A 27,097-nucleotide genomic window follows, 5' to 3' on the forward strand; every position below is an offset into this window, starting at 1 on the left:
CAGATTCTTATTTTTATTAATTGCCCATGACTAACATAACATTTCCAGTAGTTTGCTATTAACCTCTGCCCTTAAATAATACTTCCAATTCCTTATCTAAAAATAATGTGATGAATTATAAATCTGAAGCATGTCTCCGCTAGCCTTTCAAGAGACATGATGATTTTAAGAGACTGGAATCAGATGCTTCTTAGAAAAATATTTAACGGTGCAGCTGGGAACTGTTAGTTCTACAAGGGTATTCCAAAAAAACAGAAATGGGGGGAGGGGCGGTGTGCTCTTCTCTTGATACGTGTCGCTCTCAACAAATAAGGGAAAACAGATATCCTGACAGGCTAGTTCTTTGTCAGCAGAGAAATCAGCTGGCTCATTCCCAATTTACACTGGCAAAAAGAAGATTAATTTACTATGATTCCATTTAAATACCTCAGAATAGTCTGACTCCCTCAATCCTATCGATCAAGACGATGACAGTAATCTGGTCTACGTTTTGCAGGAAGTGACGAGAAGCACCAAATGCTTTCTATTTCCCCAATACCTGTTCCAAGGTCACTTTTCCATAAACGATACTGTTTGAGCAAATAAACTTGGGAAGACAATATATGTCAGAATATAGGTAATATGTGGCAAATAAAAATAATGATTTCCCTAAGTACTATGTTGGTTCTTTTAAAATGATACATGTATAGATTTACTGGGTGGAGGAGAGATGGTGAATAAAACGCAAGCACTTTGCTGCAAAATGTGAACATAATTACATTTTGAGCCAGGTCTCCGGGACCTGAAATACTGTAAGAGGGGCAGGGAACTGCTGTGACAATTAGGTTAGGTGACAAGTGTTCTGAACAGTGGAGAAGACAGGAGGCTAACAGCCCTGAAATAGTGAGACGGATCTATTCTCAGAAAACTAAAATGGCACAAGGAACAACCTAAACTTTAAATGTAGTAAATTTGCCAAGCAACATTACACTGCATATAAAGAGGGCAAAATATAAACAGTAGCCACATGTAAATAAATCAGTCGAACTTTCAGGATGTTCCTACTTTTCAAACTGACGAAGTTTAATTTGACACCTTCTGTACTAAACCCTTTGTTTCTATTCAAAATCACGCCTTGAGCTGTTGCTATCAATCACAGCACTCCCCCTATTACTTAAAAAAACTGGCATGGACCCTGAACAAGCTGAAAATGCCATGCAGATGAATTCTGAGATAATATGTTCAAACCTGTTATATACAACACAAATCCTGTAAAGTTATGTATTGTAAACCTACATTTATTGAGAACTAAAAGTCTTAAATCCATCTGCCACAAAGGAAATACTGTTATGTACTTTATAGGAACCAAGAAGCATCTGTAAATGCCTTGCCACCGTAAGCAAGAAAATGGTACAGAAGATGCTAAAAACCTCAGACAGCATGAAATCAATAAGTCTTTGGACTGGTTTTGGTTTAGGGAGTCTATGAAAGACATGGAAGATTTGGGGAGGGTAAAGGGGGCAAAAAAAAAAAAAAAGGAAAAGAGAAAATTCGGAATGACTGCCAACCCACTACTGGAAAAAAGCAAAACAAATTCAATGACAACACAATGGCAATTTATCATGGTCCATGAAACACATGACTGTATGCTCATTTTAAAGGAAAAATTAGCAGTTCTGAACTCAGTATTCTAATGATGTGCTTTACCGACAGAATCTTGTTGTACCACACTGAAATAAAAATCCTGGCACCTTCATCTCTCAGCTGCTAATTTCCACCCAAACTCAATCTCTGATTTCCATTCCACTCTTTTTAGAACAGTTAATTCAAGTGAATTCCCTTCTACCACTTTAATGGGTAAGGAGTATGCAATGATTTTTCAACGAGTCAGGAAAGCAACCTCCTTTCACGAATGAATTTATTGTACCTGGGGAGCCTCAAATACATGAAAAGAGACCCCTGGCAAGGCTGGGTCTGTGACAGTCAGGAGCACGGAACACAACTAGTTTTCCAGGGGGAAAGAGACCTTCATGCTCCCTAAGGAAAAAAAGTCACTTAATACAAGGATATGTATATATTGTTGTCATGCACATATACATTTTAAACTTGAGAGCCATAAAAAGAGAAAGAAAATGACAAATAATTCTCACTGCAACTAAGAAGGAAAAATACATTAAAAAAAACCAGAGTGGTAATTTGTGTTCTAAAAAGGAAAACACTTTATAGTCTATTTATTCCCTACCCCTCACCCTCATCTTTTATGTGTTATTTGCAGAAGTATTTTGTTCCAATCTCTGGGGCGTATAGTATAATAATATATGATATTAAAAGAAATCAATCTAAATAGGGAGGTATTTGATACAAACATTTTAGTGGAAAGCACGAATTACATTTTAGCAAGTAGTAGGACAGGATTAAGTACATAATCCATTAAATAGTACTTCTCACACAAAAAAATTTCAGTACTGTAGACTACACTACACCAGGCATTCTGAATGAGTACATTTTCAACAACAACTAACTACAGAGCTAGCAATTTATCATTCAGCAAATCATTTTCTACTTTTAAAAGAATCTGTAAGTGTTACTTATGCTAATGAAGACAGTTTTTAATCTGCCCACAAACATGCTAATAGAGGGCAATTTTTTTTTTTTTTTTTTACAAAGCTGTCTGCGCTGGAGGGTAATTTCTTATCAATGTTCTGTAAGGGGGGTGGTGAGTTCTGGTTGTCAGAGCTACTGAATCTTTTACCCTAAAAAGGCTTAAAGGTCTCACAAAAGATGCAAGGTGACTAATGACGTTTCAAACCACTCCCTGAATGTTCGAGAAGGCACATTTTCACACTTTGTATGTTTTATACGCACCTCCTCAAATATAGCATGGAAGCATACTCCTCCTTCCGCGCCCCTAACACAGAGAAGCACAGGTCTGACGGGGTGCACTCCCACTCCAGGTGTGACGCCTGCACCCCTCCTTCACACACCAACGTCTTTTTTTTTTTTTTTTGAGAACAATCATAACACTTTGAACAGTGAGAAAGAAACAAAGAGGGGCAAAGCAGTACTGGAAGCGCTTTCAATTATTTACTAGGTTAAAAGGGTGAAGTGATTCTTTAAATACATCAAATTTCATCGTCTGGGCCATTTTTTGGTGGCAAAGTGGTATTGATCTTTCCAAATGCTGAAAATTAACTATTTTCCAGAAGGTCGTTATTCGATTAAAGGCATTAAAGTTGAGGGCAAAGAAGCGATGCACCGCTTCCTCCCCATTCAAATCATCACGTAATTTAATAAAAACCATCCCATCATGTCCTGTAATAAAAACGCTTATCTTAAGATATTGTTCTTTACCTAACATATTAACCTTTAAATGTTATGAAGTTCTTAAGGAGAAAAACCTTTGCTAAAGCAGATTATTCTATAACATAATGAGAGGCCTCCACCATTAACATTAATAAAGATACATGTTCTCTATGGAATTAGCAGGAAATACATGAATCTTCTTCCCCAGCTTACTAACATCTACTTTGTGTAAAGTAAGGAGAATTTCAGTGGGCACTACAAGTAACTTTTTCCTGCTAACTTAACATGGGCCTGAATCAAGAAAACACGGTAAATAAATCTGAGCAGAGACGGAGCAGAAAAAGCATTTTCCATTCTAAAAGTAGCATTCTACATCCACTTTATCCAAAGAGGGGTTTTAAAAAGAAACATACTTAAATATAGAACATATGTATACGTGTGAGCTCAGTCGTGTCTAATTCTCTGTGACCCCATGGACTGTAGCCTGTCAGGCTCCTCTGTCCATGGAATTTCCCAGGTAGGAATACTGGAGTGGGCTGCCATTTCCTTCTCCAGAGGATCATCCCACCCAGGGATCGGACTGGTGCCTCTCGTGTCTCCTGCACTGGCAGGCAGATTCTTTACCACTGGGCCACTTGGAAAGCATATGTGTGTATCCCCAAATATATTTATCTTCAGAGTGTGGTTTCTGAGGCTTGTATTTTCGCTGAAAAAAAAAATCACACTAGTTTTTAAAATTATTATTATTCTACACTTCTAAACTGTTACTGTTTTAAACTCTCTCCAGATTCCACAGTTTATTTAAGGGACTCAGCATCTTAGCCAAAATCTGTGGGTTTCCATACTGAATGAATAATGGGTCATAAACAACTATCCATGGATTTCTCACTTGAGGAGCTTTTTGACTCTGTCTTCAAGAGGTTAGATAAAGCTAGCAGAATTTCTGGAGGTTTGGCATTAACAACAAGAAATGTTTCTACAATTTAGGGGAAGCTCACATTAAAATTTCGTCAATTTAGAAGGAATATTCAGAATTACTGGTAAATGATTTTTATTTATCACTTTTGCTTAAAATTTAATTAAGCAAAAAAAAAAAGAAAATTACTTTTTCTCTGTGGTTTGACTGTTTACTTCCTTTTTACATTCTCAGAGGCACTGACTTGAGGAAGCATATAAATACGTGTTCTTTTCTTTCCCTATAGATTGTTTGGTTCATAATAAGAGTATCAGATAGTTTGGGCAGAGTAGATAAAAACATAAAAATGATTCTCACTTAAAAAGACTGCCAGGAAAGTTTTAAAGAATATTTTCAGGAAGAACTTGAGGAGAAAAACTAATAAAGATAAAAGTATGAAATTCTAGACAACATATTAAGCTAGCTGACAAGAAGATAATCTCTTTAATTTGACTGAAACAGAATTTCCGAATAAAGCATTCATCTTATTTTTTTTTTAAAGTAGATCTGGAAGATAACTAATATAAAGATTAATTTTTTCAGACTTCAAACTTGCTTTCAGGATGGTGTCTTCAAAGTTTAAACAAAAATCTGGCTTACATGTCTGATACTTGATACAGACTCTAAGAAGACTTTATGTTGCTCTCTCTCGATCTCGATGCATTTTAAAATATTACGTAAGTTTCAGTCATAAGGTTTGCCTCTTACTTCACATTTATACCTCTGCCTTAAAAATCTTCCTTAAGGGAGGGGGGGATAGATTAGGAGTTTGGGATTAATGGATACACATTGCTATATATAAAATGGGTTAGCAACAAGGACCTACTGCACAGCACTAAGAATTTGACTCAGTATCTTATAATAACCTATAATAGAAAAGAATCTGAAACCAATATATATATATATAACTGAATCACTTTGATTTATACTTGAAACTAATTCAAAGTTGTGAATTAACTAAAACTTCAATAATAATCCAAGAAAATAAAAAATAAAATACCACCATCTGTTTAAAAAAATTGAAAACACTTAAACTTAAGTCTTTATTCTCTCCTCCTCCTTCACATCAAGTGCCATTAAAAGACAGGAAACGCGGTGTCTCCAAGGCTCCCCAAGGCCCCCGCTGTGACAGTCATTTCAATCTTCATCTCTGTCTCTGCTGTAAAGACTGTTCCTTTTCATTCTGCCCATCACTGACCTGTTGGCACTGGGGCAACTTTTCCTTGAATGATGCTCTTAGGCACCAAATAATCGTTTTAAGCACGTCCCAAGGACAGTTATCTTAAATTCAGAACAAGACAGCCTTTAAGTAAACATTCCTTTTCCTCTCTTAGGGGAAAGCGTATACCAGTGATGGCTAGAGCTTTAGGAAAGGAGAGAAATAGCATTACCACAGACGGTTACAACTCCTACAAAAAGCAAATACAATGTCTGGCGTGGCCTGTGGAACTTCCTGATCCTGACAGGTAAACACACAGGTGTAACTGAGCTTTCTCGAATCCCCTTAGTCCGCTTTGAGATGCCCTTGGGAAAGGGAGGCCAGGATGAAAATCACTACTCTGGTCTTTGCTTTCAAACCACCCAACGTTATCCTATTGCTCAAAATGACCTTGAAAGCTTCCCAAGAGAGAGAAAAAGGTTACCCTCCCTAGAGCTTCACGGAAGGGTCCCTCCGTCCCGGGCGGGCTCCCACAGTCGTGTCTGACTCTCTGTGACCCTGTGGACGGTAGCCCGCCAGGCTCCTCTGTCCCTGGGACTCTCCAGGCGAGAACACTGGGCCGGTTGCCACTGCCTGCTCCAGGGGGCCTTCCTGGCCCGGGGATCCAACCTGCGTCTCTGGCATTAGGTGGCAGATTCTCGGCCATGAGCTGCCTGCAAACCCAATCACACTTAGGTCCTAATTCATCGGACCGTTTATCAGCCGTCATTTCTCCACATTCTACGCCCATTCCCCATACTGTTTTCTCAAATAGAGAAGCCCTCTCCTTTGTTTTTTTCTGCCCATGTAAATACTAACTCTCCTTCCAGTTACGCTCCATCACCTCAGCATACCAGTTAAGAGGTACATCCAGGGCAGGCACTTATGTATGAGAACGCGAGCAAATCCCCCGAGTCCCTGATCCTCCTCGACAAAGTGCAGGTAATGATGGCTTTCATCTCACAAGACCACGGCTGCTACAAATGAAACAGGGTTCTGTTCAGCCCAGTGCCTGGCCTGTAATAACTACAGAGGGTCTGATGACTTCACCAAAAGCATTTGCCTTAAATGGCTCACAGTATAGTAGGGAAGAAGCAGAATTCAAACATAGCTATGAGAGCAAAGCAGCATGTAGTGAAGGTCAGTGACGGGCAGCCATCACGTGGGGACCAGGAGGAGAGACGGGCCGGAACGGTCAAGGACGCCTTCGCCGATGGAGAGTCATGGCGGCTTGGCTTTGAAGAATGGGCAATATTTAGTTGGAAGAATAAAGAAAAAGCTTCCCATTCTTCCACCATCGCTCTTCGCCACACTTGCTTCAGGATACTACTTAATCACTGTGACTTCATCTCCTCTACGTAATGTACCTCTAAGGTCAATTTGTTAAGAAATCCTATGTCTTCATTTTAACACTTATTCTAATAGTGACTGGTCAAGTGTCTTGAGTTCGCTAGACCTGAATTTACTCTTCTGTAAAATGGGGGTAACGTTACCACTGCTCATAGGGTTGTAAGATTGAGACAATTCACACTAGGGGCTTGGCACACAGTAACGGTATGATGAATGTTAGCTATGATTATTTTTATCATTGTCATTATCACAAATATAATCCAAAGGAATGTGTGTATCTGGGGAGTTAATGAAAACAACCCAGTTACCACATTCTAACCTGAACCCAGTGTCTTCCCCCCACCAAACACAGCTCCTTCTGTATAGTTTAACTGTTACTGGCATCACCACTCACCCAGTCACCTGCATGCAAGGTTGCTATCTGAAGCATAAATTGTTACAGTCTTTCCAAAGCACAATGGGGAATGATGAGGGTAGAATGGCTAGCAATCACCTTTAAAACACAAACGCCTTTTTTGATCCAATAATTTCTACTTCTGAGAATTAACCCTAAGGAAATAGTAAAAATGTATACAAATATTTAACTATAATAATGTTCACATTAGCATTGTTTGTAATAGCAAAAGTTGAATGCAACTTAAATATACCTCAATAGGGAATTAATTAAAAGGTGGGTTTAGAGTATGAGTGAATGAAAGGCATATATGTGCACACATGTGTATGTATGTACATGCATAAACATACACATACGTATACACAAAAAATACAAATCAGGCTATTTCTAGTTAATTGGGATTCGGGTATTTTTTTATGGTCTTTCCTCCTTTATGATTTCTTTAGGGCTTCCCTGGTGGCACAGAGGGTAAAGTGTCCGCCTGCAATGCGGGAGACCCGGGATCAATCCCTGAGTCGGGAAGATCCCCTGGAGAAGGAAATGGCACCCCACTCCAGTCCTCTTACCTGGAAAATCCCATGGACGGAGGAGCCTGGGAGGCTGCAGTCCATGGGGGGTCGCAAAGAGTCGGACACATTTCTTTAAAATGTGTTTTTCTATACTGGCTAGTGCTATTTTTCAATTTTAAAAAACCATGGCAAACAGCTTCAATTAAAAAATCTGACTTTTCTTGTTTGCTTTCTCCATAAGCAATCATAAATCCCCGCCAATTCTACTCCTCAATATCTTTTGAATTGGCGTCTTCTTTTCCATCCCTGCTCTCTGGTCCCGACCCTCAGCGTTTCCCAGACTGAGGCTGGCGGACTTCTTTACTCCAACCCACCCGCATCTCTGCTGAGTTACATCCGTCATAAACACGTGTCAACATGGACAGCACCATGAAGGGCATGCTCTTCACCTGCCTGCACCCAAGAGGCTCACACTTCAGTGAGCGAGTGCAAAAATACAGAAGATTCCCTGCAACACTGAAGTGGCAGTGAGTTGGGGGAATCAGAGGTAAATAGAAAAATAACACAGTCTGAGCCATTTAACATGTGACAAAAATGAGTCAGTAAAGTCGCTCAGTCGAGTCCGACTCTTTGCGACCCCATCGACTGTAGCCTACCAGGCTCCTCTGTCCATGAAGTTTTCCAGGCAAGAGTACTGGAGTGGGCTGCCATTTCCTTCTCCAGGAAAACCTGTATACACCACTACAATTCCTGAGGGTACTGTGCATGATAGCAGAGTCCAGCAACTCATGATAATGCTGCCTTTCAAAGAAGTCAGATCGGAAGTGAGCTCAGCCTAGTAGGGTAAGGAGGCAGAGAGGCCCTGTAACAGGCTTCTGGGACTTGTCTGGTGGTCCAGTGGCTAAGACTCCATGTGTCCCCATGCAGGGGACACGGGATTAATCCCTGGTCGGGGAACTAAGATCCAACATACTACACGGCATGGCCAAAATATAAATAAATAAAGATAAAATGATTCGTTAAAAAAAGAAGGCTTCTGTCAAGGGCATATACATTTGACTATTTACAGCAGAAGTTTCCTGGGAAACTTATCTTTTTCCAAATCCCTCAACCCCAATAAATGCGTGTTCTTATACCATAATATTATGTAGCAAATCTCTTATGTTGCATTAAGGCACTATTAAAAACTTACGATATTTATTTTTTTCTTCAAAATTACAATGATCATAAAGAAAAAATGTTGTGGAATATCTGTATATGCCATGTGCAAAAAAAAACCCCTATAAAAATATGAACCTGTAACATGAGTAATTTTTAGGTGATGATTGACTCAATACACTAATTGTCAGGTTACAAAAATAATCTATTGTCAGGTTTATTTAAACAAATGTTTCTGCCATTCCATTTTTCATTGATTTATATGAAACTTTTCAACACTGCAGATATCTCCTCAAATGAGCTATACCTCTCATTACTCATATTGAGGGGCTGCGAATTAAAAATTTAAATCTTCCCTCTATGATATTCTACGAGAGATAACAAAAGAATGTTTAAAACCAGGGGAAGGCAATTCGGGATTGTAAAAGTTATGGGGCTCATATCTTAGAGGAACCATCAAGCGGGCAGGGTCATTACAAGCTCCCAAGCTGCTTATGATACTGCTGATAAAGTAACACCCATTTTGCGGCCAAAAACCACACTGCTTTATCCATTATGCAAAGCGACTCATCAGAAGTCAGCTTAAATGAGGAACTCAAATTTGGGGATTTAAAAAAAAAAAGGCTTAAAAGAAAGAAAAGGTGACTATTTCTAGAAGCACCGGGGGAGTCGCAGTGATAACGGCCAGGTCAGAAATGTACCAGTGAAAGCGGACGTGGAAGCCAGGCGGGTGGGCCCTCCCCGCTGCCGACCCAGCGGTGGAGGGCACGTCCAGAGGGGCAGGCAGAGCCGGGCCCCACCCTGGCCTCCTGGCCACAGGGTCTCCCCGCCCTCCTCCCACCGGGACCACCTTAGGAGTACGCCAGCTTCTGTGCGGGCCAAACTGCGGCTGGATGAATTCACTCCTGAATCATTCTGCCCTTCCACAAATAACCACAAAGTGCCATCTATGTGCCATCTACCGTGAGGCTGAGACATGGGACAGACAGAAGACGGACCACAGCTCCCAGCACCTACTGGTCAGTGAGAAAGATCAGCTTAAACTTCAGACTTAAGCTGACGGCCAAGGTCTGGTTTACCCGGCAAAAAGTTCCCAGCCTGAGGGCAGAGGCACGCTCCCAAATGCTGGACGTCAGAATGCCGGAGAAAAGGTTGTATACAGGGTTGTGTGTTGTTTGAAATGTCAATGCAATCATTGACACCCAAGCTCACATACTCTGGAGTGCAGGGTACTTGAAAAATAAGCATCTGAAAAACTAATAAACAAATAAATCTTTCCCAGGTAAATTTAAGAACTCTTCAGCTTATGTTTTTAAAAATTAGACATTTTTTTTTTCTTCTAACACACAACTGATCTAAACATTGGTCTCCCCTCTTTTGTGTGATGGACCCTTCTGGTAGTCTGGTAAAGTCCATTGTTTTCAGGACACTGTTTTTATGTGCCAGAAATAAAATACGTAAAATTAAAAAAAAAAACAAAAAAACCAACTGCACTGGAATACAGTCATCAAAATTGTATGTTATAGTAATATAACAATGTGTGCTTCTTCATTAACATACTAAATAACAAGATCTAGGAACAGAGCTAAGACCTACCATAATTTTAGAGTGATGAGAAAAAACAGCATTTTGAGATAATCTACAATAAAAATGTGATGTGAAAATATGATTTTTATTGGTGACAAATCCTTAGGTATTCCTAATAATAATGTCACTCATTGCCTATATTGATACTTAAGTACCAAATCTCAGTAAGACATCAGTGAAATAAAGCTTTTTAATTCTATGTAAGTTCATGCGTGGACCCTTGGGGGAAGATGAGACACAGGTTAAGAATTCCTGAAGAGGGTGCCCCCCTACCAACATCTGTGTGTTAGTATAGATATATAGACACACACCTAAATATATACATTTCAAACACTATTCCAGAACTGTCTCATATAAGCTCCTAGCGGGTTAGACAACGGTGGCATTTAGGAATTCTTGGAACAGATCTCCTTATCATGTTGTTTTCTCGTTTTTGTTTTTTTTTCTGCAGCTCAGGCACCACACCTCTTAGAGATGGGTTGAAGGGAACGGTTAATCACTAGTCAGTGGTTCCCATATTGCGTTCTGAGGAGCCCCAGGATTCCACTAGGGGTGTCTCAGCAGTGCCCTGGGTGTGTGGGTGTGTGGTGTGTGTGCGCGTGCGTGCATGCGTGTGTGAGACCCCACACCTACTCAATCCCCAAGTCACTTGAGGGAAGACTTTGATCAGATCTATCCATTTCAGGTCTGGAGGAGAATGCGCTCATGAAGTGATAGTTCACCAGCCTGAACTCTGCTGACCGGCAGTTACACCAGCGCACACACATGCCTCACTGTGTGTTTACCTGGTCCTGCTATGAACTCGGTAAGTGGGTTTATAATCTCTGAATCAGGAAGCTGACTTAGTTCAGGTCACACCACCCCCAAGCTATAAAGGTAAGCACAGTTAGCAGAGTTGCCTTTGAGAAACGTCTATCTGCCCGGAGAGGAACGCTAACAGTATTTGTCCAAAGACACCTGGGTTTCCTCAACAGAAGAGGAAGAAGTAGTGGGGCAGACACAGGAAGGAGAAGGAAGGGAATTAAGGCAGGTGCAGGCCTTTGGGGGTGAAGGGAGGGAGGCCTGCAGACCAGTGATTGGTCCTTCTTCTCCTCACCTCTTCAAAGAGCAAACGGCTATGAAGGAGAGCCTTGCATCTGAGAGCAGGCAGAAGGAAGCTGGCAAAGGATTAGAGGAAGAAAAGCGAGCGAGCAGCAAAGACGGTAAAGGGAGGGTAGAAAAGGAGCCCATGGCTGTCTCATCATGTACATTCTATACACCTCAGAGCCAGATTTATCCAAAAATATAAACACAACCCTCTGCCTGGAAATTAAGCTTGATGGATAAGGCGTGAGTTCTTATGGTTACCCAGGGTCCAAGTTATTTAGGCTCTTTAATCAAAATACTAAAATAAAATCATTACCCATTAGGCTATTACCCTTCCCCCAATCTCCAAACACACAAGCAAAAATTAATTGCAAGTCAGGAAAAAAGAAGGCAATTTAGACAGTAACAGCTTGGCATGGACCAAGCTGGATTTTCCTAATAGCATTTGTCTGTTTGTGAACGTATATTTTATTTACAGCCTTCACTTCCTTGACCCCATTGAAAATAATTTATTTTTTACCTAATCTGCATTTCATTTTAACCACCGAATACTCCATCAATGAACCAGTCAAGTAACGCCCTGACAAGCAGCCTAGTGTTGGTATAAGTATCAAACAGAGAAATATTTAAAGAAGACACCTGGGGCTAGGCACTCCTCAGCAGCTATTAGACGCCTCAGGTACCAGGTGACAAGCTTGCAACTGAGAGCGTCAAGATAACTCCTGCACACCAGCTCTCATTCCCTGCCTCCTTCACCCAGTTAACTCTCCATTTCACCGACCTCTTCCAAACCTGTGATTTCTCGTGGACTGAGTCTATTTTTCCCCCTTTGATGTGCTATCCTGCCCTGAAGAACTTTTTTTTTTGAATCAATCCCCTAAAATGAGAAGTTAAAGGTGGACTTTCAGGCATCAGTTAAAAACCCCAAAAAAGACATGTTAAAGGAGGAAGCTCTTTAGCAATCTCTAATCACAGGGTGTTGGCAACCACTACCCCACCACATAGCAACCCAAGGCCAGGCCCCGACTGAACGGAGGTCGCCTCCTCTGTACGTTGGCCCGATTCTGCGTGGTCCCTGACAAAGGAGGCGGCTGTTCCAGCTTTCCAGCAACAAGTCTCAGATGAGAGCACATCAATCCGGAGCCCAGTGTATGCTACATAACATGGAGTTCACAGCCTGGATTTCAAACAGCCCATTCTCACTACATGTCCCTCATAAATAATTCTTTGAGGCTAAAACACCCCCAAAACAGCACTGTGTCCCCGCCAGCTAAGCCCTTCCATTATTCAAAACCTTGCCTCCTCTGGGACTCACCCCACACTAACATACCTGCTGGCGGTACCTTCAATCAAAACAGCATCCTTTTTCACACTCGTGTGTCTGCTTCAGCAACAAACTCATGGAACGTGGACCTGCCCAGGACATGACAGTCTGACCCAAATTCGTTCACTTTCCTGAAGCGAAAAGTTAGAGGCCTGACAGGCCAAGCAACTTGCCTGGGTCTCCCCAGCATGACGGACGGGAAATTGGGACCCCCTACTCTTTGCAATCCCCAAGGCCTTCTCTGAAAGATGGCGTTTATGTACAAGTTGCTATGTAAACCACAGGTGTAGATCAGCACATTTCTGACACAGATGATCAGGAAGCACACTCTCCTCCTTCCTTCAGCTTTCGGAGTAAGAACACAGGCCACACGATAGATGATGCTGATGACTTCAATGGTGCTGGTGAAAAACGCTGACATGGAAAATAGAGTAAATACTGAAGGAACAGATCCTGCTTCCTGCACATCTTCCTGAAGCGCTATCTGCATGACCGCAGAGTGGGTGGAGGTGGACTGAGCGGAGAGGCAGGATCAAGTTTACAGACTCCTTTTCCACTAATCTTCAGCCAGGACTTGTTAACTGATACATGAAAACTGTCTTTGCATTAAAGAAAATTTCAGTATTTTCCTTGAATAATGGGGATTCTTGCAGTCTCGCTAAATTTAACGGAAAGACGTGTTCTCGTCTCCTACTCAAAACTCAAACTTCACATAGACTCCAGCATCCCTGAACAGCTATTCCTTTTTTTTTTTTTTTTTTTTTGGTTCTTCTTTCTCTTCCCTTTTGTATCCACAGGTATAAGACAAAAAGAAATCCTAACGTATGAAAACTAAAGCTTGCAAACGTGGAAAGCTACGGATGACTTCTTAGGTTACAAATGGAAACTCTGACTTGCAATGAAACAAGGCAAGTTTCCTTTCAGTGCCAGATTCAATGACTGCAAAATGTGATCTCATTTGCACGCTGGCTCACCTGTTTTGAAGTAGCTGTGCAAAATTCTTCAGGGTCATTAAAGCAGAGGCAGGGCAGGAGTCACAAGCTGAAATTTCTTACCCCCACGTTTCTCATTCCTTCGACTCATCCCCATACAACTACGTTACAGATACAGCAAATCTGTTTCTGGGTGTCCTAGAATGCAAGTGGTACCAGCCACGCTGGGTGGCCCTCACTGATCAGCAACCGGTGCTTTCACTTCTGTGTTAAGGAGGATTCTGAGCTCGTATCTGCGTTCAGCAGAAGTCAGTAAAGTGACAGGTAATGTGAGAGTAACCTTCCCCGATAACAGTATCTTGCGAAATGACTACGTAGGCTGATCAAGACTGAAGACATCAACCATGCGAACTGCTGAGCAGTTCAGAAGGAAGAGGGATTCTAAGACAAATACTTTCTTTTCCTCCAAAGTGATATTCAGGCCAAAAGAAAAAGAACGAACAGGCAGGAAAATGCTAGTTGCAAAGTTGGAAGATAGTCTGAAGCAAACACAGAGCAAACAGTGAAAAATTGAGAAGGAAAACTTTTTTGTTTTTTAATATAAGGAAATAAAGAAGAAAGGTAAGTGGCTAAAGAAAGGAGAGAAAGGAGAGGAATCCACTATTCCATGGGAAATGGCACCTCTTATCAGTGAGGAAGTTTCGAAATGAGGCTCATAACTTCAGTAGTAAAACAAAAATAAAGATAAAAAGGAAGAGTGTATTTTATTTGGCATTAAAAGATACTTAACTAGCTCGATCTGCATTTTAAATGGCCTCTAAAGTGGACTGCTGCAAGCCTTCTCCAGAGGCACAGCTCTGCACCACACAGAGCCCATTCCTTCCGCCTCTCTTAACCAGCCTTTGCCTTCCATGGCTCCAACGCTCTAATTTTCTTACGGCTGGACTCTTCTGAGACCAGTGATAACTCTGGCCTTAATGGCTACCCTGCACCTGCACTTTCTGCCAGGCGTCTCCACTATTTCTAAAGAAACAGAATTCACGGGTTTTCAGTTCTACCCTTCACACCGATTCTGCAAATCGACACACTTCTCTGGGAAATAAATTTTTGATGGGTCCATTTTTGTTTTGGGATTGTGAGGAATATGATCGCCATGCCTAAACTGACAACTTTTCATTGACAAAAATAAGGGAAACTCTCCTTTAAAAAACTGCATATACCCACTGTAGAAATTCTTTCAGAATTTATGTTAAAAAAAAAAAAAGTTTGACACTGACAAAATAAAAAGGCAGAGACTAAAGGGATATTATCATTTCCATCCAATAAATAAATAAATAAATAAATAAAAGAAAAAAGAAAAACTGTGCAAAAAAAAAAAAGGAAATGGAGAGTACCATCTTTTTCCATCTGAGTTTTGGCAAAAGTGAAAAAAAAGGAAGTTGATGATAGTTTAGATAAAACTACCTGAAAAAAAAAAAAACTAGGCAACTTCTCTATTTTTCTAGACAACTTCTGTCCATCGCCTTTTATTTTTAAGAACATCTCCAATATACACACATGCAGACCCCCAACTCTTAAAAAAAGGGGGGGCCTGAAATTTTAGTTACACCACATGTGGTTTTCATTTGTGAAAAATGAACAAGCTGTTTGTGGTTAAACTGTCTAATCGCCTGTTATCAATCTAGCGCTGCATTCAAGATTTACAGGACCCATCAGCTTCTGCGCTACATTAGCTGCAAAGGGGGGGAGGAGAGGAGGAGGAGGAGAGAGTTTATCCTGAGGAATAATATTTCCAACGCAGCCAGGCTCGCACTACATCTGGTTGTGCTGGTAGCGGCAGTTAAATTGAAATATTTCACAGCGTGTGTCAGAAACGTGCAGAATGGTAATTATGACAGATCTGATTAAGCCCGAGTGCCACACGCTCCCTGGCCAGCGCCGGTTGTGCAGGTGTGACCTTGTGCGTGCCTGCGTGTGTAAATAAAATTAATTACAAGCGAGAGGGTGAAGGCTCCGGTGACATCACAAAGCGGAGGAACTCCCAAGGGGGAGACCTAATGGGATATTTTCCCTCAGTCTAATAATACAGTTCATATTGACTTGAGGTAATTAGTGGGATCATTAAAGCAGTTTTCCCGGCGTATTTGGCTGCCTGATCAGATTAGTGAAAATGTTCTTCAGAACAAGCCCTGTGTGGTCTGCCAGAGAGGAGGAAATAAAAAGCAACAAAGCATATTTTGGAATGATAAGCAGCGCTGGACTTGTACTCCAGGAAAAAAAAAAAAGAGCCACACACACACAGAACTCTCCAGTCCTCTCTGGAGCTTTCAGATCTCACGGTCCTGTCCGTTTTCATTCTGCTATCCGACTTGCGTATTCCTAGACACCTTCTCAACTGTTTCTTTCATTTCCCCTCTCTGCTACATCTGACTGCTCCATCGTGATGAGCCAGCCCAACTCCTCAACAAATCTCTTTTAAACAAGGCAGGATGAAAACCGGGGAAGAGGCTCTTCAGTGACTGCTTTGCCATTTAACTGACTGGATGGGGCCATTGGGGGGAAAAAAAAAGGAAAAAAACAAAAAAGAGAGAGGAGGGGAAAAAAGCCCAAAGGAAGGAATGCCACTGAAAATTCACCTGCTAAATAAGAGAGTCCTCTCTTCCGCAACCTACAACAGAGGTTTACATATTTCTCTGCCCTCGGATCGCAAAATGGGTCTTGGCACAGGCCGAAGTTGGGGCCAGTGTTCTCGAGTTGAGCAGAACGCAGGGCCCTCGTCAAGTAAAGGGCCATTTGTCTGAAACTAGTCTACTGAGCATGCTCTCGGCAGCCACCGGGACGTGCCAAGCGCCGTCACAGATGGCAGGCTCTGACAGCTCCCATCCGCAGCGTCGGGACTCGGCAGTTCAGCAGAAGATCAGTGACATTCTGTCTCATTAGAACCACGCTAATTATCACAGCTAGTTTCAGGGGAAACCATGTGTTGCAATGGTCAATTTGAAGGAGTCTGTGCATCAACAAACTGGTAATAAGGATCAGACACCTTATTATACGACAGCATGCTGACTATGATCCGATTTACAGGAGCAGAGGCGCCCGGCGGCCGAGCAGGCGGGCGGCCATGAGACTGTGCGCTTCAGCCCAATTCCTGAAGCCTATGGGCTGAAAACGGGATCGCTTAAAGAGAAGAGAAGAGAAGAAAACCACCAAAGGCCACTGGAATGGCTGAATGAAGAGCTCGAAAGAGAACCCATCCTCATGGCCAGACACCAAAACAGATGAAGTCTCAGAGAAAGGATCAGCTCCACCTCTTTAGCAATCAGATCGAAGCTTTTCTTTTTACAAGATATCTAATGACAAATTATAGAATGGCTATGTGCCTGTTAATCTCTAAAATCGACTTTAAATATACATATTTTGTACATGCAGATATAGATGTTTACTTAGATATTTAAACGGGTGGTCTATGACTTAGTTGTGTCATTTTATCAGGCAAAAGAACAGCATGTAGAAAAGCGAAACACCTATAGTTCTGGGAGTGAATAATCTGAAAGGTTACTTTTTAAGGTACTAAAGGTCTTCTTTCAGCAGGGCCGAAAAATCCTACATCAGATTCATATTCCCAACATAAGTTCTTCCATCTCTCTTTTAGGGCCTTTCACTGGTGTGAAATTTTACCAGTGCAGTTTCTTCCAGAGCTATTTCTCTATTGTCATTTTGCATAAATGCATTTTCATAGCTCATTCATTTCACAGGGCCTTTATTTTCATTTCTCATATGAGGGAAAAAGAAGATAAAGCTAAAATAAAACCTACCTTTACTACCCAAGCCATAAAAGACAACTGGTGAGACTTTTGAGAAAACACTTTGTCTTTTCACGTGGCAGTCTGTTAAAGAACTATAGCAGTGTTATAATTACACGCGAAGTTGAGCTGAATAGCATTCCGTTTTGAAGTTCATTCCTGCTGAGAGTTAAAACCCCACTGGTCTGGTGTATCCCCTACTCCCATTTTGGAGCTACTGGAGCCCGTCCTTTAACTCTTCAACTGTCAAGCTAATTATACTGGGTTGGCCAGACAGTTCCGTTTGGGTGGAAAAAACCTGAACGAACTTTCTGGTCAACCCAACAGAAGGCTTCCAAAAAGAGGAACTTTCATAAGATATCCTGAGTCTACACTTTTCAACTTATATTACATTTTGGAACAAAAGGTGGCCTTAGAATAAATACAGTAGATTCTACAAATGCATGCTTGGTATACTCATACCCTAGATCGCATCACACGCTGGCCTGCCTTGAAGGACTCGCTCTGGGGTCACCTTCCCCAAACTTCCCCATGTGCTCACCCTCTTTAGAGACCTGGCTCAATAGTCACAAACTGCTTCTCTCCAAATCCCGAGTAAAAATTGTTTATGCCATTTTTTGAAAGCTGGAGAACTGGGCTTAATGAGTTATGATTATACTTGTTACAATGAACTTACTAAATGGGAGAATGAGGAATGTATATTTACATGACTCCAGTTACTTACTCTTAAATTTTAGAAGAAAAAAAATTTTTTTAAGGATTTTCAGGTGGCAATAAGATAACCAAAAAGCTTTGGTTTGACTTTCTGAAATAAACAATATCAAGTGTGTAAGGGGAAAACACCCCTTTACGTGATATTTTAGCCAAAAATATAATCAGCAGGTAATTTCTATTGAATAATTCTGAACCTACCTCTGTGATCAAACCCCAGATTAATTAAAATACATGCTTGTTTTTATAACATAGAAATGTGAAAAGAGCTCATATTCAGATTCACAAATATAGTTCTTAAAACACTGTATAACATACAATCATGTGCCTTTCAACTGCCATATTACGTCAATGTTTATGTATTTAAAGCCTTAATTTCAGAAGTCCTGTTTAGCAATCAACTAGACTGCAGCGGTCCCCAAACTTTTTGTGATCATGGACCGGTTTTGTGGAAGATGCTTCTTCCAGAGGTTGGGGGGCGGGGCTGGCCTCAGGATGACTCAAGTGCCTTACATTTCATTTACTGTGCACTGTATGCACATCAGCTTCACCTCCTATGATCAGGCCTTAGACCCCGGGGGTTGGGGAGCCCTAGAAACAGAAAGATAGGTCTACACTTTAGGAAACTAAGCCCATGTCCCTAGCGGTCCAGTGCTCAAGGCTCCTTGCTTCCAGGGCAGCGGGCGTGGGTTCCATCCCTGGCTGGGGAGGGGGACTGTCACAAATATGCTACTGCCACCATGTGTAAAATCGGAAACTAACGAGGGCACGCTGCAGAGCGCAAGGAGCCTACTTACAGCGCGGTGGGCATCTAAACGGGCCCCTTGTTCTCCTACACCACCATCACCTGACTCACTAGCATCACTCTACACACTAGAAAGGGACGCAACAGTATAAAGCAGCTATGCTCCAATAAAAAATTAAGCAAACGCATAATTCAAGTGAAAAAAAAAGAAAAGTCAACCCAACAGGGACCCTGGTATTTAGACAGAGGGACGCTTAGAGATCGCACAGTGCGGGACACCACGACAGGAGATGGGCAGGACTGCGCGGCCTCGCCACGCAGGCAGCACGGAGCCTCCCCAGCGCGGCTAGCTGGCGGGCCAGCATGTCCTGAGATGCTGCACCTTGGGCCGCCTTACTGCTCTCCTCCCCTCAAGCTTTCCTCATGCCTCTTCCTCCTCCCTGGAAGCTGGTCCAGGAACCTGCATCTCCTGAGGGTCTCCTCCCCACCAATAAAGATAACTGAAGATAAAATAAGGCGCTAGGTGGAGAAGGGCGGTTCCCTCCCTGGATCCTGGCTGCAGGCAGCTCGTCAGCCCAAGGGACCGGGCCCTGGGGACACGGGGGAAAGGCTTTCCCACAGGCTGCCGGGGAAGCACGCGGCTCCGGAAATCACGGAACTGGGCAGGGGCCTCCTGCGGTCCTGAGACAGGAGGCTGCACAGGTGAAATAGTGCTGCAGCGAAGTCTGTTACGAGAACATTCCAAAAGAGTGAGTCAGCACGGAGCTTCCAAGTGAGGTTTCCAGGAGAGCAATTTGATTCTGACAAAATAAAAGATGCCTTTGCTGACACGCTGGAATACAGAATGCATCTGGTATACAGAATGCACATGGTTATGTGATTTTTCTCCTGGATTTCAGCACTGTAGATTCCTATAACCAGCCACAAAAATGGTATTCTTAGCCCTATGTACAGAGGAGTCTGCTGGGCTACTGTCCATGGAGTGGCAAAGAGTCAGTCACGACTTAGCGACTCAACAACAAACAGCAGCCCTATTTCCACCACCGATGATGTGTGATATGTCTCACTCGTATTTAAGGCATTCCAATCACCATCTAAGAACTTCCAAATCCAAAGATACTTCCTTTTTTTTTACCTACAAGCCCAATGAGCACGAAGGTGCTCCTTCTCTCTCCGTTCCTCTTTCTCCTTCTCTCTCCCTTCTCTCTCCCGTCCTACAGGTCTGACCACGACAAACGTGTCTGAAAAGTAGGTGAAAGCGTGCAAGAGGCTTTGAATTATTTGGTTGCTTTAACTGGCATGCTATTTTCACAGAGGCAGAAATTCTTTTTTTAGTGCGAAAAACCACATCCATTCACCAGTCAAAGTTGTTGCAGCCAAAGTGTCCGGTAACTTGCCAGGACCAGTGGGTAGAGACTGCAAACGATTCTACTGAAAGCATGTTCGGTCAAATAGAATTTCCATTGTCTGACTGCTTTACCTAAAAGAAATACCCTGTTCAGTAAAGCACCAGGGAGAAATCTCTTTCTAAATGCAAGAGGGGGTGCAGCGGCACGGTGAAAGCCCTTCACTCCGACAGCATCACTGCACCTGCAAGCCCCACCTCCACAAACACGAAAATCAATGTAACAACTCGATGTACAAGGCAAGGCCTACAGCACTGCTAATGTCCCCTTGCTGGACATACACCTTAAGTCTCAGAGCTCTCAGGGGGTTTGCTGTGGAATAAAATTAGATTCCAACATCTGCCACCATTAAGGAAAGAATTCCATTTCCATCTCCCATATGAAAACACTATAACCACTGAACAGTAACTGAACCTTGATACCGTAATGGTTATTACCCAAATCAACTATTTTTTTTTAACAGTAAAATTAGCGAATTCTGCTCCTGTAATTATTTGAATGTTATCAGACTAAATGTTTGATAAAATTCCAGTATGATTCACTTGGAAAAAAAATGGCTCCTTATTTGAATACCCAGAATATAAAGTGTATTCATTTGTAGCTATTCGCGTTATGTTTAAAGCATATCATCTTTTTAAAGTTTGCATTAGCCTGCTTTCCTACCCAAGCACAAAAAGCAGCCTACCTTCCGTCTGCACTTCCATATTTTACCCAGACATTTCTATTAGAGTTAAAAACAATCTCATTCCTATTACTCATCGAAGAGAAAATGTAATACAGGTGCAATGGTGGGGTCTGCAGAGCTGGTTTCTTTTCCTGAAAACACGCTGGCGCATTAGTCGTGGCAGACCACAGTTACTACGTATCTGGCTCCACAACTTTCTAGAGCTGTGCTGTCTTTTAAAAGAATTCTGCTGCCTGCCACTGAGGCAACCTACCTAAAGCTTTACTTGGAAAATGAAAGGTATCTGAGATACATAAATAGGTAATAAATAAGTCACTCTGTGTGAAGGTCTGAGTCTCTGGCTTAACACATTACAAGCCATTATCTGTGTTACAGTGCTGTAAATTTCAACGCTTTTCCACGTACAGGACAGGATGAGACCCCTCCCATCTTCTGGTGCCCTAAAGCCAGTGACAGAGCCGGGACCACGGCCCCTCTGAGTCCTCACCAGGCACCCCTAGCTGCACCCCAGCCCCAACCAGGCGTGAAGAAGCGCGGGTTCCGAGAACCCTCCGATGGCGAGAACCCATAATCCGTGAAGATGTCAATGAAGACAGGAAAGCCCCCACCGTTCCGACCACTGATTAGCTCAGCATCCCGAACTCCTCTTTCCTGGAAGAGGGGAGCTAACTTTGGTCCTGATGCTACCTGGAACCCTGAGAAGACACTAACATAGTGATGCAGAGAACTTGGGGTGGGCGCTCCTACTTGTAGTCAGGTGACCCTCGTGTGTGAAAGGAGGAAATCAGCGTTATAGCTCACAGGGTTACTGAGAACTAAATGCAGGCAATGTACAGTACATGACGGGGGCTAGCCCAAAAAAGGTGATGAACGTTAATGCCGACAGAGAGAATCAGGGCCAGGTACAGGAGCGGACGGGCCTGAACGGGCTGACAAGGGAGGGCCTCCAGCTCTCCCCTCGGAACCTGGCGGGACCTGCGTGCTGACGGGCCTCGGCACGTGCGTCCAAGGCACGAGCAACTCACAGTTCAGAATTCTGACCATGCAACAGGTCGGTCTCATCTGAAGACTCTGTTTGTTTCGGTTTGTATTCCAGTTTATATATTTCCTTCACATAAACCATGGCAAGAGAGCATAGCCCGTCCACGACTACCTGCCCTTGTGAAGTCAGGCTTCCTCTCTCAGCGATGCATACCATTTTCGGATGGTCTTATTTTTCAGCAATCATCAACCTGCAGATTTTCATGAAGCGGGTAGCTAACATCTCAACTGAAGAATGAAGAGAAAGCGACAGAAATGCTTTTTAATGAAGTTCCAGTAAATAAGTAGTTGGGAACTGTGATGTGGGGGGATGAAAGTTAACAGTCTGTTGGATCCCAACAGCCCACTGGATTCTCTTTCAACCAGTACCGAGAAGATGAGCCAGCAGCTTTGAGGGTCCCGGGGAACACTTCATCATGGCAGATACACAGAAGCTGCAACTGACGTGGTTGAAAGTGACTCACGGGGAGCTTTGTAAGACAGGGACACAAAGCAAGGATGCTCAACCCTGCCCAGAACATCACTCACGTGACATTATCAACCCATTGCTACCACTGCCCCTTGGACTGCAAGGAGAGCCAACCAGTCCATCCTCAGGGAGACCAGTCCTGAATATTCATTGGAAGGACTGACGCTGAAGCTGAAACTCCAATACTTCGGCCACCTGATGCGAACGGCTGACTCACGTGAAAAGACTCTGATGCTGGAAAGGATTGAGGGCAGGAGGAGAAGGGGATAACAGAGGATGAGATGGTTGGATGGCATCACTGACTCAACGGACATGGGTGTGGGTGGACTCCAGGAGTTGGTGATGGACAGGGAGGCCTGGCGTGCTGCAGTTCATGGGGTCGCAAAGAGTCGGACATGACTGAGCGACTGAACTGAACTGAACAACTGTCTGAATAGCTCCGAAAACAGAAACTCAGCTTAGGCGGGCAGAACCGGGGTTCTGTTTAAAAGAAAGCAAGGATGAAGGCAGCCAAAAGGCTGCTAGTCGGGAGATATGCTTTCGTAAGACAGGAAATGGGTCGGCGGGTGAGGGGGGCTGGGACAGGGATTGGGTGACAGATGCCCACTTACCAGAAAGTTTTAAGGTCTGTTTCTGTTTGTGGGTTTTAAGGCTGCCCCTTACTGCAATAATGCATGTGTAGTTTCTCTGTTTATCTATTTTGGAGATCTGGGGAAAGTGTTTGGCCTGACAAGAAGACAGTCTGTTAGTCTTGGTAATTTAATTGGAAAGGTCAGAAGAGCTGTATAATCACAGAGAAAGGTGGGACAAAATACGTTGAACTAGGAGATCCTCATCCTAATTATACTAAATAGCAAGACGGCGCAGGGTGGATGGGTGAGGGGCGACGTGCACAGGACAGTGCTCCTTAATGCCGAGTCTTGGCATGTAAATGAAGACATCTGAAGACGCACACAGGTTTGAAGCGGCTCTAACATTCTATCATAATTAGAAACATTTCAAGAGCCCTGTAATTTCCAATCAAAATTACAGTAATTTCCGATATACAAGCCATGATTCATGACAGAATTTTACATTCCATGAGAGATTACGGTGGCCTGATGTATGACACGCTGGGTACGGCACTAACATAAACAATTCAGTTTAATGTTTAAACAGCACTTGATGTTTAGAATCTCACAATAAAAGAAACATATTATTGTAGAAATTATCACTTTGACAGTGATTGAAGGGTAGGCAGGCATGTGGCCTATAAAGCTATAATTTTTACAGTCCACAGCTTGAGTTTAACCATTTTTCTATAACATTTCCAAGATACCCCTTAAGTATTTCAGCCAGCCTATAACTTAAACAAGAACAACCTCTTCTTAAGCAAAACTCCCATCAAGGACCACTATTAATGTTGCTAGAGTAAAATTCCAGAAAAATCTAATAATAAAAGTATTATATTATAAATACATCACATTGTAAGTAAGTCTCAGGATGGTATAATCTTGTCAGAAGTTGACAGCAGACAGGCTATGTTAAAAAGGAGAGTTCACTAATGATAATGAAATGTATTTGTCTAAAATTTCTTTGACTGCCTCTCAATCTCACTTGGATAGCGCTATCAAGTGAAGTGAAAGTTGCTCAGTCGTGTCCGACTCTTGGCGACCCCATGGTCTATACGGTCCATGGGATTCTCCAGCCGGAATACTGGAGCGGGCAGCCTTTCCCTTTTCCAGGGGATCTTCCCAACCCAGGGATCGAAATCTTTCTGCAAAGAGGAAGAAACTTCAGCATTCTTCCGGTCCTTTACAAAGTATTCCTGCCTTTGAACAAGAGCTTGTAGATAACTGTGAATTTGTTCGTGTAGATGGCCCTCCATTTGATAAACTTAAATTATCAATTTATATCATACTGATAAAAGACTGCATTATCTATCCTTTTTTATGTCATCTTGTAAATATTTGTAACTTTTCCAAATTTAGTTCTATTCATTCATGATTCAGAAGGTTTAGACAATTTTTCTAACTATAATCAAAATTGTGTACCATATATCATACATGGTGTCTAAAAGATTTAGACAGTTTTTCTAACTGTAATTAAATCTGTGTCATATATATGTGCACATAATTATTAATATGCAAAGATAGATATGTGTGTGTGAGTCTGCTTTAATAAGTGCGCCCAATGGCGGTAGACGCCAGAGTTGGGACAAAAACGAACCACAGTAGTTTACAGTATTCACCGTGTTTTAGGATGGAAGTCAAGGTCACCCAAGTTCCAATGAAATAATAATAACTCAAATTATTTGTTCCACTACAATAGACCAGATGGAGAAACCTCCTACACACTACAATACTCTTCTGGAAACAACTATTAACTGGCTGAGGGATTTACTGAGAAATCTGTGATTTGGACGACGGCTGCTGGAGGAAACACAATCGAGGATCTGTTACCTGACTCTGAACCCTGTCTCACCCCAGAGCTGTCAACACGCCGGGAGACCGTGACCTCTCGGGGACACAGTTCCAGCTGCAGACAGACACTCCTGTGGATGCACTTTCACAGGCACCGCAGATCAACAGTCTGCACGCCGAGCAGAGGCGCTTACCTGGCTTTTGGTAGCTGCCACCTTTGCAAACAGAGCTTGGGAAACTTTAGCACGCTTCATTTCCTGCTGAATCTCGTCGTAAATGGAAGCATTAATGTTCATGGTATTGTTCTCTGGTTTCCCATTCCTCTCAGTGGCAATAGTAGCTGTTTTCACCTACAAAACATTTTGAACATGCCTGTCATTTACCATTGGCCAAACTGTTTTGAAGCTTCTCAGGCTCAGCATCCAAACTGGACATTGATGCTCCTTTTACGATCCAGGTGATCAACAGGGCGGTCATTCAACATGAGTTATTAGCTGGAGATCAGATTGCTTAAGGTAAGGAAGTCATATTGCCACAGGTGATTGCATCTGTAATATGACAGCAACTGCCAGCTGACAACCAGGAATTATAATGCCATAAAGTAAGTTTTCTGGAAAGCAGAATAGTTTCAAAGACTTGAAAACCCTAAACTAATTGTTACCCAATTACCTTCCATTGCAATTCTAACAAAGGAAATTCACAATTAAAACGGTAATGCACAGTGCTGTATCTTTGTTGGGTACCTGATGCCTAATAGACAATCGTACCACTAATAGCTATTATATACTATGGCCTTTTTAATTTTAGACTCTTTTTTTATGCCTTTTCCACTTATGTTTCATTTAAAAATCTTCCATAACAAAGCCATTTGCAGAGCTGCATATTTAAATCTTCTATCCATCCATGAAACAGGTAGAGTGCCTTGCTTAATTATCATAAAGGTGGCTGCATTTTACAAGTGCACGTCCAAGCTGTTCCGTGTAATTATTTCATCGCTTCCTGGCACCCCTGTATAACTATCTCCTTTTAACTTGTGGAACCAGACAATAAGAAAATATTTTACAATATTTAATAGAACATGACTGCAAGTCACACAAAATATATTCAAACTATATAATCTTGACTGAGGAATCAAATATCAATCCCTTTGGTAAAAATGATAAGCAGATATCACCAGAAAAATGACAAAAAATTTAGGGGGGAAATCAACCTCAAAATTTACTGATATCATAATCTTTTTTAAAACTTAAAAAGCAATCCTTAATACTTTCAATCATTAAAATAAAAATTTGACTTTTATTACGCAGTTACAGGAACCAGCCTGGGACATGCACGTATGAACCACGTAGCTGCTTTTTACTGGGAAACGGATGGAAACATAAACGGAAAGTTCCTGGAGACGCAGGACCACGTTGCTCCCGACAACATGACTCATCGGAGACCGCTTTTCTTTGCGCCTTTTACAGAATCCAGATTCCGTTCTCTACATACTGACTGTCTTGGACCTTTCCTCTCATCTACTATGAACAGTGGAAACTGAAGCTCACTTTAGGATAAACGAATAATTTGGGGCCCTAGATGACATATTCTCCCGAACAGCAAGACTTCTAATCCGTATTTCACCTTGCCTCCAAATGTTTGGTATCAAAAGAGGGGCAGAATTAATTATGCAATCTAATTCCCTGCACTTAGAAAGTAAAGATCAGCTTGCCATCCAACTCCCTTTCTAACTTGCAGCCAGTTAGCAAGATAACTCACCTCTGGAGGATGTGGCTAGACCCTCCTACCTGGACACTAGCCTTGGGAGCTCAGAAACATGGATGCTGGGAAACGGCTGGACCACAGCCCCAGGGAGGACACGGGGCCCACCGGCATCAGAGATGGCAGGAGGCTGGACTCACAGGTGCCCTCGCCAGCTCTGGGGCTCCAGCGAGCAGGGGCACTCAGGGAGGCAGTTAAGGACTGAGGCCACCAAGCATAGACACCGGCTTTGAAGCAATAATCTGCTAAACACCACTTTAGGAGCCAACAGAGTTACCGCATTACCATAAACTGCCTAC

General features: G+C 42.4%; 1 protein-coding gene across 1 annotated transcript in view; it reads right to left on the reverse strand.

The window, feature by feature from the left end:
• The window catches only part of SATB1 (SATB homeobox 1), an 82,522-nt gene that overhangs the window by 10,675 nt on the left and 44,750 nt on the right, over positions 1-27,097 (reverse strand). The window contains exon 9 of the mRNA XM_052646265.1: positions 25,232-25,387. Within this exon, the coding sequence (XP_052502225.1) occupies positions 25,232-25,387 (156 nt within the window). The remainder of the gene's footprint in view (positions 1-25,231; positions 25,388-27,097) is intronic.

This window comes from Budorcas taxicolor, chromosome 1 (genome assembly GCF_023091745.1).
Source record: "Budorcas taxicolor isolate Tak-1 chromosome 1, Takin1.1, whole genome shotgun sequence".
Taxonomy (NCBI): domain Eukaryota; kingdom Metazoa; phylum Chordata; class Mammalia; order Artiodactyla; family Bovidae; genus Budorcas; species Budorcas taxicolor.